The 17520-nt window shown below is 40.0% G+C and overlaps 1 protein-coding gene across 1 annotated transcript in view; it reads right to left on the reverse strand.

Annotated features, from left to right (window-relative positions):
- Window positions 1–16509, reverse strand: part of actn3b (actinin alpha 3b) — a 30180-nt gene extending 13671 nt beyond the window's left edge. Inside the window, exon 1 of the mRNA XM_008427906.2 lies at window positions 16375–16509. Coding sequence (XP_008426128.1) covers window positions 16375–16509 — 135 coding nt within the window. The remainder of the gene's footprint in view (window positions 1–16374) is intronic.
- Window positions 16510–17520: the final 1011 nt, after the last annotated feature.

The following is a 17520-nucleotide window of genomic DNA, read 5'->3' on the forward strand; positions in this document are numbered from 1 at the left end:
CGGCATACTGGTTCCATTAGACCATTCAGTCACTCGCTAAATGGCTTTTCTAAGAGGCTTTCATGGTGTTTAGCTTAAATCTGAAAACAGGATATGCAAGTTCAAATTCAGGAGACTGAGGACATGTTAGGGCTTTTTTTATTTTATTAAATTTTTTCACTGTGGAGCAGAAATTTTGGCAGTGTTTGGAGAATGTGGGGGAGTGGAAGCAGAATAAGTGCAGGAGCTGAATGCCTAACAAGAAATGAATGTGTGGGTGGAGTGAGGCGCACGGCGTGTATTAATTAGAGCTGAAACAGAGTTTGTGGGGATATGCAGAAATATATTTTTTAAAAAACAAGCGTCAATACATGGCGTTTGGGTGTATGTTTGTAGCCTCGTTTCTCTACTTGGGCGACACTGGCGTCTTCACTGAGACAGGACGCAGGGGAAAGTTAAAAAAAGATTATTCGCGGTGACAGATCAAAGTGACGGGATGGAAGACGACAACGGATCAGGAAGTTAAAGGACATTTCTCACTGCAGGAAGAAAAGGAAAAAAAAAATTTTTTTTTTCCCCCCGAATTTAGCTGAACTGCAGAGCTGACAGGATTGCTGGCAGCATTGTTCTGATCTGTGAGTCAAACATTTTTAATCGTACAGGTTAAACAACGAAGACTAAACATCTGAAAACTCTCATTTCAGTCTGAACAGGAGCAAAACATCAAAACCCTGCCGTGAATAATGACGTTATTGGGATGCAGGGTGTGAAGTTAATGCGCTATTAAGCACAAGTTACTTTTGCTGCATTATTTTCTTTTTCTTATCATTAATGATCTCTTGACCATCTTGGGCTAAAAGTTCAAAGTCATATCCAAAGTCTATCAGTGTAAATTGTTCTTAAGTTAGTTTTCATCAGAGCAGGAAGAATATCCGCATATTTAATCGGAGATAACCTGATGCTATTATTGAGTCAGTGTGGTCAATTTGAATAACATTTAGACAATATCCACAGAAGTGGGACACACTGTATGGAGGATACAGCTCTGGAAAAAACAAAGAGCCCACTGCACTGAACCCCACTGAACACCTCCTAGTTATTCCACCAAATATTGATTTCTGAACTCTTCCTGAGTTAAAGCATCAATGTTGTTGTTTCTAAATGAACATGAAATTGTTTTCTTTGCATCTTTTTTTGTTATTTTGACCATTTCTCATTTTCTGCAAATAAATGCAAAATTTCTGCTTGGAATTTCAGAGACACGTTGTCAATAGTTCCCAGAATAAAAGAACAATGTTCATTTTACTCAAACGTAAACCTATAAAAAGTTCAATCAGAGAAACTGATCATTGTAAATGGTCTCTTCATTTTTTCCTGAGCTGTATATATACAATCTTTAAGATGTTATTTGTTGAAAGTCACATATTTTATATTTATATAAGTATCTTTGAATGGCACTAAAATGCAAATCAGATATGCCATTGTGATGAAGTAGAGTTTTTTTTAATTGAAACTAAATTAAATTTAAGGAATACTTCTAAGATGAGGAAAATTATGAAAATTCCGTGATTTCTGTCGAATGAATTTGATGGACACAATTTGATTGTCTGTGTATAAAAACCAGTAAGACCTTCTCGCTGCATCGAATATAATGATGTGAAACTCTTCGGATTAAAGTCCAAATTATTGTCTGTTGATCGTATTTTCATACAGTACGTATAAAGTCAAAAACCTTTTGGGATAGTTGCGACTTATTCCAGCAGCATACGTAATATTTTTTAGGTTTGAACGATGCCATACATCTTTTCCGATGTTTTTATTTTTTTTATTTTAAAGGTTAAAGACACTTTCAGTGTGCGGACTGACAGGAATTCCCAGGCTCCAGTGTAATTTGATGTAAGGGTCTCAGGAGGAGGAAGAGGAGCAGGAGGAGGAGGAGGAGGAGGAGGAGGAGAGGCCGCCTGTCCAACCAGCAGGTGCTGGGCTCGTTTGTCATGCATGACCAAATTTAGACAGACCGCTAATCCAGCCCACAGACCCCCGTGCCCATCCCTCTGCAAAAGATGAGGCGGTGTTTGAGGACGGAGGCTGAGGAGCTAAAGGAGCAACAAGGAGGCGTAAGAAGAGGCGGAGGCAGCAGAGGCTAAATTGGGTTGGCATGGGACACCACTGGACAGCTGAGAAGGCAGGATTCCTGAGGTGAACTGTAAAAGTACAAGACAGAGGAAGAGGGGGAGGAAGGTCAAGCAGGCGACGCAGGGGGAAAGGAAGAAATGGATTTGAGAATATCGGATAAGATTTCTGTTGGGGAGGGAGGAAAGAAAAACAAAGGAATGATAAAAGGGTCAACCTTTCACTGATCTCATCGGAGTAAAGAGTTAATTACTCTTGAAATGGAAAACAATGAGTTTAAACATAATCTGTGCTTTTACAAAGCCGAAAGAGTTGAAACCCCCAACTTCTATTCCACTGACATTAAAGGGATCGATCTTGTAGTTTTTACGTCTCTGACATTTCCCGGCCTTGTTGTTATAGTTGCGGTTGTCCACCAGCATGAAGCCACTGCTTCATCTCGTCTTCACTTCCTTCCTGTTTATCCACACCTGTCGGTCCGATTTAGCTTAGCCTGTTTTTTTTTTTTTCTTTGCGAGTCCGTCTTGTGAAATGAGGTCATGGTGGCTCGGCTGAATGCCTCACATAACTACTGTGTCCCCCTGCCGCCCCCCAAAGAAAGATCAGGGCTGCTGACCCTCAATACAGCTGACACGAACACCCAACCTCCTCTTTCACATCAGAACAGGCCTCATGCTCTTGATGATGTCGCTCGCTCGCCTGCCTATCAGAGGGATGACGCAGCCGCCGAGCTGCTGGAAGACGTCACTGCTGGAGTCTCAGGAAGGTGTAGGAGTTTTACGAGTTTCAGACCTCAGATGGTAACAGTGCAATGCTTAAAGATCTCTTCTACAAATAAAGCTGAGCTAGCTTAAATCAACTAGCTTGACTTTCTGATTTCTCTGAGGAGTTGTCAAGAGTATTCGACGTGGTAAAGCTCTATCAGTTACTCAGTTTAGTAACTTATACCCAACATAATAATACTAAAGTTTATGTAAAACCTTGTAACAGTTAGTGATAATATGTAGGCAACTAACATAAACCCTGTTTTCAAACAGCAACTCCTTACATACACTTTACTATAACCAGGGCGCCTGGATAACAGACATCATCTCTGAAGTCGTGTTGTCAATGTAGCACAGGATATTGTGAATATAACCGCAGAAACACAAAAGGAGCTGGTTTCAGGGAGGAAGTTTGGTTCTGATTGTTCGTTAAAGCAACGAAAGGCTTTAGTTTTGTTGCAGCGTAACTCAGATTTGTCAGCTACAACAACAGCAGGCTGTATGAATAAATATTGACGGCGAAATAAAAAAGAAAATCACAAAAAATGGAACGACAACATGGGTCATAGTATGTTAAAGTGTAAGTTGCAAAAATATTTTAATGTGCGGTGGGATAGAAAAAAAAAAAAGCGATTTGGAAGTAAAAATTTTTTTATGGCAAATGTTTTTGGCAATGCATCTTATCCAAACCGTGATATGTCTAAAACCATTGCTAATATTAACCCAGTAACAGGGAAGGCTTACATAAACAAACAGTACTGTCTCTTCCTAGCTGATCATTCCCTTTAGACACACAGTGTGTGTGTGTGTGTGTGTGTGTGTGTGTGTGTGCGTGTGCGCGTGTGTGTGTGTGTCCTCTGTGACTGATCTGACGAGACCAGAGTCTTACCCCAGATAAATCAAGGTGATCTTTGCAATTACAGGTCCAGATCTACGCTGACAGTAAAATAACTCCACCTCTAAACTTGTGCTAATCAGAGAGATTATTACATAAACGAACTGCAAAACAGACACTGAGGTCTTTAAATTTAATTATAAATGTCCACCGTGGATGTATTCACTAATTAACACCTTCGGTCTGAGCCAGTTGATCTAATTACAGACGAGTGTTGGTTGAATGTTGCTCTGGTTTAAACGCAGCTGCATTAAACAGAGGCCTGTCTGCCACTTTTGCATTTAGCTATCATTAAATATGTATAGCTTTATGCTCAATTGATTTAAGAGCTGGCACATCTACATCCTCAGGGTAAAAAAACAAAAAAAACCCAAGTCTCTGCTGAGGCTCTTATATCAGTAAAATCAGGAAAATGTTTTAAAAAGGCAAAAACTGGGACACATTGGGTAGAGAGAGATATTTTTTTGTAAATTAAACCAAAACCTTTTCAGTAAATGGAGCAGAATGAATTAGAATATCAGGTGAAAGTAAAACTTTTCCATCAGAAGTTTACAGTCTGTAATAAAGAAGAGCCAAGGACTCTATCATATTTGACTCAACTTTGACAGACTAACGCACATATAAAAACTGTTGCGGCCAGAATCTCAAGGCACATGTAATTTATTTATAATAAGTCAAGTATTTATGACTGTACCGGCGTAAGAATAGTTTGCCTTCATGGCTGACCTTGTGGTCTCCCGCTACCTCAGTAAAACACCTGTTCAGAAATCCTGTCCAGCCATCTTCAACACTCACACAAACACTAGCTGTGCACGCTGCACTCAAGGTCTGCTAACTCGCAGTGACGGCTCACAGTACGCAGCCTGTGCAGAATAATGTTCGCGGCTTCGGCGAAACATCATGCAAATTCAAAACATCTTCTGCAAGCGTCACCACTGCTTCGCAGTTTATGCCGTCACTGAGAAATGGTACCTTTACAGTTCGGTACGTGTGTCCAGTTGTGGTAATTATAGCCACAGGGAGGGAAGACTCAAATAAAATGATTAAACCTGCAGCCTAGCAACTGAAGAGAGGCTGCAAGCACCTCGTGTTTTTCTGTTATTCCTTCTTAGGTCAGTTGTGTTTAATTTATATGCTGCCAGTTTAGTTTTTTGGATCTCTACTACTAAAAACAGTGCATTTCCAGCATGTCGCCAATAAAAACTTTATTTTTGATGACTAATACTGTAAATACTTTTTGTTTCATAGCAATACGAGTGCTTTGGTCAAGGACAATTCCTTGATTTCTGTGATTATTTTGAGTGGTTTGAATATTTTTAGCAAATTGGAGTAAATGTTCAATCAAACAGCTGTAGATCTGTTCAACTGATTCAACGAAGACACTAAAATATATTTAGTTTATATATTTTAGTGTATTTGAATTCAGATATAAAAGCCCATGAAACAAAAAAAAGCCATTTAATCTTTCAATGTATATCAAAACAGGAAATGCAATGATCTGCTAAAATAATAATAATTCAATGCTTCTTCACATTTGAGCTTCAATGTTGAGGAAAAAAAGCTAAATTTGAGTCAGAACAGACACTAAATTTTTCCATTAAATTTTAAATTGTTTCTTTTTTTTTTTTTTTAATTACAAAGACGGTGTAATGATGCATGGAAAAGTTATTTAAAATCATTTCTAAATAACTCCTGACTGATTTTAAAACACCCCATAATGAATTTGTGCAAAGTGACGTCGCTTTGTTGTGTGAGAGCTGCCCTGCAAACAGCAGGTTGAAACCCGGAGCTCGCTCTGCGTTTCCACAGGCGATAAAGTGACGGGACGACGATGCGGAGAACAACAGGTGGTCCCAGAATGCAGGAATCCCATCGGACCTCTCTACCTCTCTACATTCACACCTTCACCACCTCCACACAGAGACCCGGACCTCTAAACTCGGGTGCCATAAAAACATTTTTGGAGAAACACCCTTCCTCTTGAACTCACTTCCAGTTTTTTCTTAAAAAAATACCATCGCGTTTAATTCATGAATTTGGGAAAACAGTATTTCTTCTTCACTGTAAATGGATCCCACCTTCTGGGTTCATGCAACTATTTTTAAAGAACAAATTGAAATTTGATGAAGACAAAAAAAAATGTGGGTTGCAAATAACGATTTGCCATCATCAAAGTACTAAAATGAAGCTCATATTTTTCTTGGAGGAGCATAATTTGTGAAGTACGGGTTGAATATTTTTCCTTTTCTTTTTAACATCTAATACAATCCTAGGAATGCTCTGAGAAATTTGCTGGTTATTGACAGCAAATTTCAATAACCAGCCCAATTCTAACCTTTGACCTGCTACTCAGACACCCAACAGTCCTTTCTCTTATGCAGATGCCCCGCTCCGTCTGCTTCCGAGTCACACCGCCAACAACACTCTTCAGTGCGTTAAAATAAGTGAGGAAAACTCAAGTTGTTCATCTTTAGAATCAAGACACTGCTTGAAATTAAGTCAAAGGAAGAAAATACGATTTTCTACAATTTTTCATAAGCTGTCTGTGAGCGAGAGCAAGACTTCAACAGATAACATGAAGGCTGAAATGAATATAGCATTGGTAGAGTAAGGGGTTTACATTGTCTACATTAAACTCACTTTCATTTTGGATCATACCAAAATCATCTATGATCTAAAAGAGCCGGTTGCGGCAGAATGCATTTATTTATAAATCTATCTATCTATTCTCTAAGCATGAATTAGAACGAAAAAAAAAGTATTTCCTGTCACCAAATTCACTTTGAGCTATGAGTCAGTTCATTATCACCCCTTCTCTTCTTTATGGAGGATTAATAGGCTTAAAGCCAGAGACCCTGATGACAGCAAGACCAGCACCGGCCTGTAGAGCAAGGTCCGGGCCTAAACCTACTGATATATGTCTTTGTTCAGAGGATAAAAGGCCTAGCTTGTTTATTCTGGTCCGCCGTGTGTCGGGGTGTTATATGGGTGTGTGTAAACCCTGTGCAAAATGCCAGTGAGATATACAGTAGATGCGTTGATCTGAGCTGGAATGAGAACAAGTGTGAAATATGATAACAGACAATGATGCTCCTCTACCATCAAGCAAACTGATATATACTACTAATAATCATAATAATATTACTCGTATCTAAAGGGCAGAACCACAACAAGTGGCTGCACAGTGGTGCAGTTGGTAGAGCTGTKGCCTTGCAGCAAGAAGGTTCTGGGTTTGATTCCCGGCCCAGAGGCTTTCCGCATGGAGTTTGCATGTTCTCCCTGTGCATGCGTGGGTTCTCTCTGGGTACTCCGGTTTCCTCCCACAGTCCAAAAACATGACTGTGAGGTCAATTGGTTTTTCTAAATTGCCCCTAGGTGTGAGTGTGTGTGTGTATGGTTGTTTGTCCTGTGTGTCTCCGTGTTGCCCTGTGATAGACTGGCGACCTGTCCAGGGTGACCCCGCCTCTCGCCCGGAACGTTAGCTGGAGATAGGCACCTGCACCTCCTGACCCCACTAAGGGACAAGGGTGTAAAGAAAATGGATGGATGGAACTACAACAACATTTTGAACCAACTTCTCCGGGAAGGATACTCCTGTTTGAAAACAAGCACCGGCAGCAACTTAATATGAAAATTAGGACATGTCTTTAGGCCATTACGTGCTCTGCTCCATTTCCCTCAATTTCATATATTTTTAGGATCTAAAGCACGGTGGAGGAGAGAAGTCAGAACATCTGCTTCACCAATAGCCTTCAATGTATTTTGACTATTTTAAGTAGGCATCTGACATCTTAAGACAAACCGCATTTGTCTATTTTACAACGATGCCTAAACAGAAGAACAGCAATGTCACTAAGCTTTACCTGAGGTTCAAAAGAGGGCCGACTTATCAGAGAAATAATTGGTGCGGTATGTGGCAGTCTTGCTTTGACACAGCCATCTGTCTTCACCCTCGTATTAATTGCCGCGGCTACGTGGAGGGGTGCGTCGTGTCGCTGTTGCGCCGCCTCACATTGTGTTCCGCCGCCAAACGTTTCCGGGCTGCTGCACAGCCAGATGATGCCAGCCGACATTTAACAATGCAGTCATGCTCCGAGCAGCGTGTCTGGAGGCGTATGCAGATGTTCTCTCCTCTCAGGAACCTGGAGTGCCGACGGGAATCGAGGTGCAAGAACAAAGGAAGGCTCAGGACGGCGCGAATTAATCCAAGTTAAAACAGACAACCGGGAAAAGAAGAGAGAAGAGAGAAGCTAGGGGATGGTGCCATAAAATGTGTGACCCCAAGGTCACAATGAGCTGCGTGAAACTTTCCGTTGTATTGACTTATCAGAGAGGCTGTATGAAACCATTTTATGTTGGCAAATCATAGGTTGCTGCAACTAAACAAAAAAAAAAACAAAAAAAAAAAGGTTGACCAAAGGGTGAGGTAATATAGCATTAGGCTAATTCTAATACAACAGTTTCGGATGATGCTTTCCTCAACCTATGCGGAGGAAAGTGTTTTTTTTATTTTATAAACATGTTGCAAAATTTAAGAGGTCAAATAATTATTAGCTGAATTTCTCAGAAAAGGAGTAACACTGCTCTGCCTTTGGAGCTACTCCAAGCATTTGGTATGCTGAGGTTAGTGTATCTTTTCCAACACAGACTGAGCATCCGCATAATGTAACATGAGATTCAGTAATGTTACTAAAGGTCATTGCAGCAACATTTGAGGAGCGCTTGTACGAAATACGCAAAAGCCGCAAATGTGTGCCATAATTGGTGTCTTTAAGCAGGCGCTCAGTCACACAATTATTTACCATAGCCAAAAAAAAATAAAAAATAAAGTCAGTGGCGCCCTTACTTAGGAGTAGATCATTTTGAGAATGCTACATTAGCTGATACATAAATCTTTTTTAGAAAACAGTTCCAGCAAAGATGAAACCCTGGTCCTTCACAATCTCACCAGCCTCCTGCGTTCATGAGCTTTCAAAATTTAAGCCGGCGTTATGAAACCAAAGGAGGTGTGGAGAGAAACTCTGCGGGGTCGATATGCTTAAAGTGTGTGGCAAAGATCTCTCAATCTGAAGGGTTAAACACCTTGTCAGTTTAGATTTTTTTCATACGGAAACATTGCTGCTTCCATGCGATCTACCTCCACCGAATCCCAGTAAGTCGTTCTATTGCAAGGGTTCCCTGCAATCCTTGCAAAAAAAGACACAAACATAAAAATAATAACAAGCACGACGTGATTCAATGTAGATGTGCCACACCAAGGTGGACTCCGTGTTTTATGCCTTTAATTGTTTGGCAAACTGATAGCAAAGACCACCTGTCATTATTACATCACGGCTTCGTGCGCCAAAAGCCCACTAAGTCTTACATAAGTCAGTTATCATCACGGGGTTGTGCCGACCTCGCTTGGTGAGTCAGAGGCCTAACAGCGAGTTGACTTCCACCACCGCATGCTGTTTCAGTTCTTTCAGAAATTGCCAGAAAGTTGACAAAGTCCTGGCTTTAAAAATGTTGTGAAAAAAAAGGCTTTAGAAAGTAGCTGCTGAAAAGTTCAGTTATTTAAAGTCACATATTTACCCACGCCTCTAAACACAAACCGGATACGCTCTACCATGTTTAAATTTTCTTAGAACTTTAAATTAAACTGAAAGGAATTGTCAGCCTCTATAGGGAATTTGACTTTACGACCAAACTTTCTAAACAAAGAACACGATATAAAGGACTGGACAAAAGAGTTGTTATGTGCCCTTAAAGCTGAAGCTTGTTCTCTTGTCATCATTTTGTGGTTTAATGACTCGGAAGACGAGCCGTTTGAGTCATTTCTCTCAGCAATGTTACTTCAAAATGCCAGCTGGGGCAGAAAGGAAAAAAAAAAAAACCTTTCAGCTTGAATTGGACACAAAGCCTCACATGCCACAACCTTATCTTTCATTATTTGCGCTCATACTGCGTTGAGCTTCTTTGTTACAGGAGTCAATTGCGGAATTAGCCGACAGCATGATTGATGGCGGCGACTGAAGGTGAGCGCGAAGGTTTATTGCTGACGGCAGCAGCGTGTTGAATCTTTTGTCGCTGTCTTTTAATGAGCGCCAGCCTCCAGACAGATAAACTGATGTAAATTGTTGTGGAGGATTTATGTGACAGCCGCTGGGCCTGACTTTGGCGATTGGTTGGGGGTGGGGGGCAGGAGGAGGGCTGTGTCTAATTTCAGTAGAGGCTACTTTGTTTCTTTGAGAGGCGGCGCAGGCCGAGTGGATCCGGGGGTCAGCTAAATCATCTTAGCAGAAACCTTGACCACGAAGACCTAGGTGTGAAACCAATCTAAGGCTGTATATAGTAACATGCAACTGAGACATTTCCCAGCATTCATTTCAGCCAAAAGAGAGACCAAAAGTGACAGGAACGACCTTGTGATGCTTTTTCTGAACCAAAAAGGGGTCATCTCATGCTCAAGGTTTTTCTGCATCATCTCTAAAATGACTCCAAAGTCACCAGGTCCTATATAAACTTTTATCACGACGGAGGTTTTAAGTTGTAATTTGTCCTAAATGTAATGCGAAACCACATAAAACATCTCAAAATGTACGCATGGTAGCCAGCGCATATTATCACCGGAGACTCACCACTTCGTTGGAAGGTGATGAGTTCTTCTGCCTTCGTCCTATAAATATTTATTGCACAGTGTTGACATTTCTCTCTGATAAGGCAAATGGACTTAGTTTGAGGTTTGCAAAGTATGATTTTTTTTTAAGCTGGTTACACTGCAAGAAAATCCTAAATTGCCTAAACATTGTCTGCAACTTTGACATCATTCATATAACAGGTAATGCTTTGTGGATGTTAGACCATGAATCGTGTGTAGGGTGCATTTCGCTCTCCTTATGTCTCCAATTCCAAGACAAAAAGCATCTCAATCTGAGACATGCGCAAAAATATTTTTATTTTTTTATTTTTTTTGTTTGCAGAAAAATATGCCTACATTCAGAGTAAAACTCAATAACTCAGCCTTCTATTCTATTTACAGACTCAAAGAAACGCTATGATCAAATCAAGATGGACGCTCTGACTACCCATCATTCATCAGTGCTACTTTCACCATATGGATTCTGACACTGCTGCCGTATCGTGTGTCAACTTTTGCCATTACAACACTCTGCAAGAACTTTCTGTTTTTATATGCTGAGATCCAATCCTCGTAAAAAAAAAAAAAACCCGCTGCTGCACGACGCATAGATACAAACACGCCACTTACATGCCTGTAGAAAATACTGTAGATTACAGTGAATATGTCACACGCCTATATATTCTCCTTGGCCGTTTTTGCGGTCTCTCTGGGCTCCTGTGCTTTGCTCTAAAGCAGATTATAGAAGCCTCCCTACATGGACACAACTTCTGGAATAGCAACTGCTATTTGATCTGCACACTCTCTGGACTCTCCACTTACGTGGATCCTCATACAGATGCTCTCTGCATGCAGCTACAGCAAGAGCTGCGGTGCGATTACTAATACTGTTATATTTGATTTTTGTAGATAATGAAAATATATTAACGGACAGATGTGTACTTAAAAAAATAATAATAATGTTGTTGTTCAAGAATGTTTGTTTACCTCTGTAATCCGGTATCTGACTAAAGCAGCTTTGCAATCTTATTTCTGAACTTAAAGTTGGATCCCGAAGAGTTTTTCTCAGTTTTGTATATTTGTCATGTCTTTAATTTGCAAACTCTACAGTGATTTTCTGCTTTTCTGCTGAAAGAAACATGAGGAGCGCTTCAAGATGGACTCAGCAGGGTATATGTCATCTTCACAGTGCCTGGTATCACCTGAGCGAGTGAATCTTGAGACAGAGTCGAGATTCGTGACTCCCAGATGCATTATGGGAATGAGGCACACATGGGAATTACAAGTGTGCAAGCGAAGCAAATCTAAGAAATGTCTGCAGCAATGCTGCAAGATACATAAGCAAGATGGAAGGATGCTAATTGGTCTCTTGCTTTTTCTTTCATTTAAATAAAAATATATTTGGTTTTCTGTTAAAATGTACGTCCTCTCCCTGATGTCTACTACCAGTTAGCTATGATTTGGCATGTAAAACAATACTTTAATATTAAAGATAAAAGGGATTTTGTTATGTTAGAGTTGCATGTGTCTCCAGCCGTCGTTCATTTGGGGTGAGAAAAGAGCAAAAACATCAACACAATCTGCCCTCCTGGGGTAAACAGAAGAGGATCAGTGGCTTTGCTGTTGTTTGGTGCTTCATTAGGCGATAGATCAATAACTCGGACAGCAGGCCGAGCGGCCCTGACTGCAAAATAAGATTAAATGAGAACAGATTTGATCGTGCATCAACCGGGCTACCACAAAGGGAAATTACATTAGCCTAAGTGGATACTCTGTGAGTATCACATGGGTATAATTAAATATCACTTAAAGACGATGATAATCACTCATTTTGACTGCTAACAATTATTTCCTTCGGTCGCGCCGTGTAAAAACCCGATGTTAAATGTTGTTGGATGCGTTTTGGTGGCAGAGAAATAACAACCGAGATCGACGGGAGATCTTAACTTGGCAAAAAACCGGTCCTAGAGTTTTTTTATGAACTGCGTATTAATCTGAATTATGACAATTAACATTTACAAGGATTTACAAAGGTCAAAATAATATGTTTTGAAATGTTTGATTCATCTAATAAAAGTATCCATTTGTTCCATTTAAAATACAATATTTAAACAGACAGCATTGCTAAAACATTGATTTAGTTAATGATAATAGTATGAAGAAGAAATTATATTTTTGAGCATTTTTCTGAGAAAGAAAAGTTTATAGTTCTTTGTCACAAAAAATGACATTATGTAAACTGTTATAATGATGATTTAAGGTCTCCTATTCTTTTGTTTAAACATAAAACTCTCTATTTGTGCGTCGGCCTATGTCTGTGCACACTTAGCCTTCTCCATTTTAATAGTCTGGCTGAGCCATTAAGACAGTTGATAACTCTGTAATGGATATTTTTAGGTTATTGCAAGAACAAGCTATACCAAGCAGCAAGACGTTCACTTAGTCACATAACAGCTGAACTCCTAAACAATGTGAAACAGAAGATGGCTTCAGTCACCATGGTGAACTCATCTGGTGTGTTGACATTTTGCTCCATCAGTTTGATTCATGACACAAATTCTCAAATACTAAAAGGATCCGATGTAAACTGTCCAAACAGTCGATTCAGACTACAGACTACATACCTACAGATTCAGACTGTAGGTCTGAATCCCGACTGAATGGACGGTTGAGAGTTGGTCCATACAGCTATTGATCAGGGTTCAAGACATCCCTTTTGCTGCAGATGTGCTCGAGCGGGACGAGGGTTAGACGTCAATAAGCTCTGAGGGTTCTTGAGCTCCTTTCCGTCTAAGTGGCTCGTTTGCCTCAGCTTGTAAATCAGCCTAACAAACAAGGCCCTCCTTGTTTCCAGGACTGCGCCTGCTTTGAGTGAACATGACTGTTGAGATGAGACGCAGTCAGCTCTCATTGCCGCGTTCCTTCGTCTTTTTACCACATGCAATTTCTCACACGATTTTTGACAACTCCTATTACGCCGAAGTCCTTGTCCAAAGCAAGTCGTGAATCATGTGCTCCTCAACCTGAAACGGACACTTCATGGGGAGGAAAAAGAAAAAGAAAGAAAAAAAAAGAAGAAAAAAGCCAAATTGATCCACAAGTCAGATGGACGCGCATTTATGTCCAAGCGTGCGTCATTTCTAATGTCTGGTATCGATTTCGACATCACTCTGTGTTGACAAACACTTTACTACCTCGTCAAATGCTGGTAGGCTTTTTTTTTTCCATTGAATTTAAAGGATAGAAGAGACAACAGGTGCTGGAAGGCTTTCCTTTCATATTCATTACACTGCAAAATGATGCACTTGCTATATTTACAGGCTGATATCAGCGCCTTAAGCTGGATTTTACATGCCGAGAAGTGCCGTGGAGTACCATGACTTGTTCGCCTGAGAGGTCACTAGGGGAACACCTAGAGCTCTGCTATTGAGATTTTACCAGGGAACATTCAAAGCCAATTGTAATACAACGACAGAGCTTATGACAGCATATTTTAATAACTGCAGCGTGCCAAAGTGTTCAACCATAATAGAAGGAAAAGTAAAAGTTGAAGGTAAGAAGGAGGAGGGGGTGGAGAGAGGGAAGTTGGAGCCAAGCAAGTTAAAAAAGTATTTTTAGGATGCTGTTTATTTGGAGGTCGGTGAAACCAACCCCAGGTCTTTATACCACCATCTGTTGAGGTCTCTCAGCCTGTCACTGTGCTCTGTAGGTGGGGGACGTTTTACATGGACCGAAAAGTTTTGTAGATTCGCTGCAGTCAAAGTCATTTTAAACTTGCCTGCTTGCTACTAAAATGCCTTTTAAAAATTCAAAGCCTTTCGTTTATGCCGGGAAAATTAGATGGTGGCACCAGCACAGCTTAACGGCAACACGCAGCTGTGTGGATGTGCCTTATGTTGAAATAGAAAAAGTCTGTCTTATCTCGTCTTTGAAATAAACAAAACAGCTGTTTCAAGGACAAAAAAAGAGTAATGAATAAAGTTTGAAATATTTAAACGGCAGCATATGTGCTTATAAGTGACAGGAGCTCTAAATTTTGTCACTTATAAATTTTGTATTTAATTTTGCAACTTTATGCAAACTTTTTCAACAATTAGCACTACAAAGTCAAGCAGTTTTGGACAATTTCAAAATTTGTAATCACGCAAATTTATAAGAGAATACGATAAGGGGAAAATTCATCCAAATTGTGTTAAGAGGTTTCAACTGTGTTTACTTACAGTTCCATTATAAAATGTATCCATTACATCTGCATAAATGTGCAGTGAAAAGATGGAAAGACGAGGCCTAAATTATCTCTTGGATATGCCAATTCATTCTAATTAGACTAGATATAAGTATATTTTTGAAATTTAGGTCCACAAAAACAGAAAAAAACATTCCTAACTAATCATTTAAACCTGAAAGTGAGTTACTCCATAATCCGTTCCATCTAAAAGAACTTTATTTATCCCAAAGGGAAATTAAATCCAACTGCTGCCAATGCAAGGAAATATACCAATTTGATACACGAACAGCCACTTTTAAAATTTGTCCATAATTTTAAAATGCTGGCTCATTCATTGAATTTTATATAAAACTCTTCTCTGTTTATGAGTATTCAATAACATATAGTGAATGGCAAAAGAGAAGTTGAAACACTAAAATCTGGCTTGGTTTCACAGCACCATTCTGACACCGTATACCTTAAAAATTATGACAAGTGTAATAAAAAAATCCTAAAACCTGTTTTTCATTATCCTCCATTTAATTAAATATCTTCTTTCCAAACTGAGCATGTCGACTAATTGTGCCGTAGCTGGACACCAGTTAGTTCAAACCTAATGTTGAAATTATATCACTTTGAACATAGCAGTTATAAATTTGATAATAATTTGATATTTGTCAGAATGTCCTGCACTGTTAATGAGATAAACCCTAATGGTATTTCCTGAGCCATGAGTAATGATTTACTGAAAAGCTATTTTCAGCTGGGACTCCAGGAAAATTGTTGGGTGGAACAAGAAAATGGTCCCTCCTACAAAAATCCCGCCATCAAACACGGTGACCAGGTAGCAAGTGGAAAACTCAACATCAAGCTAACAAACAAGAAATAGACATTAAATTAAAAATAACAACAAAAAAAACTGTTTAAAATACTTGGGAAAATATTTTACTAACTAAATAAAGCTGTATTTACTGGTTGTGCTTTCTTTCAGATTGTCAGAAGGAGCTTTTAGCTCATTAAACACACCTGTGAAGAGATGACGTAAGGCCTGTGAGTTGCCATGGTGATGGGTTATTAAGCGTCGGAGCTAGCTTCGTGTGGCTAACAATATCGAGGTAAAATTACGTTTTTTAATAAACCTTAGGGCATTGTATATTCCCTACATAGCTCATTTTAATTACTTTAATTCCAAATACACAAATATTGCAAATATTTCTACTTTTGGAGACCGTTTTATTTAATAGCAGCTAAAATATTAATTTGCTAACATTTGTTTTTCCTGTACAACATTAGTTAGCTTTTTTTGGTTTTGTTGTTGAACTGATTTGACACTTTGTCAAAAGTGTCACAGGTTAACGTGTAATTTTCCCGGTTGAGACTTAAATGTCTGCCAAAGAAAAAGAAAAAGAAAAAAAAAGGGGGAGGGTGGGTATTAAATTTAGACAGTCTGCAAGGCACTGTGGGGTAACTGAAAGACAACACTGAGAAAGTTCCGCAGCCTAAAATATCTGCCCAAACAGCTTCCAGCAGGACTGAAGCGCCAGGTGCGGGGACACCAAAGGCACAGCTGAGCCAATTATATTGGGCTGTTAAAAAGTTCATTATTATAACCAGTTTAGTGATTTTAAAGCAAGCGCCATTCAGAATGATAAAATACAGAGATGCCACTCAGTGATGCTTTTGTGAGCGTAAAACCCATGGGGCGAATCTGTGCACAATTACGCACGGCACCACAGGCTACAGTCCGGTGCTGCAGAGGCGGCACATCCAACCCTACCTTCCTCTGCTGCTTCTCCCAGGCAGGGTCCAGCAGCAGGTCCCTGTCCCAGTCCTCCTCCTGGGTCATATACGTAGATTCATGTTGGATCGTATAGGAGGTGTTATATGTCATTTGGGTTTCGACAGCTGTCATCGTTCCGCCTCTGTCAGGACTTCGTAAGTCCCCCTCAGCTTATAGTGACAAAAAAAATAAAATAAGATCAGCTCGAGAGACGACGAGGGGAGAGGCAGTTAGGGGCTGCGGAGACCAGACTCCTCTGGTGAGAGGTGGCTGTGCGAAGGTGGTGCCCACTAACAGAAGACCCTGCTGGCCGGTGCTCCTTTCCTGGTCAAAAGTAGCACACGTGACAGCACCCCAATAAGTATGGGTCCTTACAGCTTGGGTGTCAGGTTCTGAGCCTAAAAAGGCCTAAAAGGCGGAGTAAAACTTTGCAATTGGGGATAGCTGGTTTGTGAGTGGTCTGGCTTTCTGTCAATTACACCTCCTCTCAACACGGGGGGGCTTTATGGCCCGTGTAATGCACCTGTCGCTGTTAGTGATCCCCAATGGTAAACTCAGGCCTCTTTAGCGTCATACAACTTTTTAAAATGCAACATCACCAAAAAAAAAAACAAAAAAAGAATATCGAATTTTCTATGAAGACAAAAATTAAATACACTTATGAGCATGGACAGTTCGTTTTATGAAATATTAGCAAAGGTATTCGTACTTCATGAACTGTTTCTTGTGCTGCAACTACAGCTTCAAGTTTTTAGGTCATGCATAGCGTAATAAAAAAGACAGCATGATGCTGCCTCCACCCCGTTTCACCCTGGTGAGCGTCAGTTTTCCACCATGTTGTGTTTTGCTTGAAGTTCAAACAGTTCAGTTTTAGTCCAATGTAAAATATATACATTCCAAACTGAGCTTTAAAATCCACATCCACAGTTACCATAGCACTCATATCCAGCCTGCCAGTTTAAGTGACCAACCATGTTTGGAGTTGTGATGTACTTTTAATTTTCAGGATATTTAGCCCTTTGACGTAAATCTGAAATAATGTTTTGTAATCTATATGTACTCTCAACTTCTCCACGTCTTTGTCCCTTAACTATCTGTTGCTTTTATTGATCGTCATGTGTTGGCTTGTTCGCTAATGTTCTC

This window comes from Poecilia reticulata, linkage group LG14, assembly GCF_000633615.1.
Source record: "Poecilia reticulata strain Guanapo linkage group LG14, Guppy_female_1.0+MT, whole genome shotgun sequence".
NCBI lineage: Eukaryota > Metazoa > Chordata > Actinopteri > Cyprinodontiformes > Poeciliidae > Poecilia > Poecilia reticulata.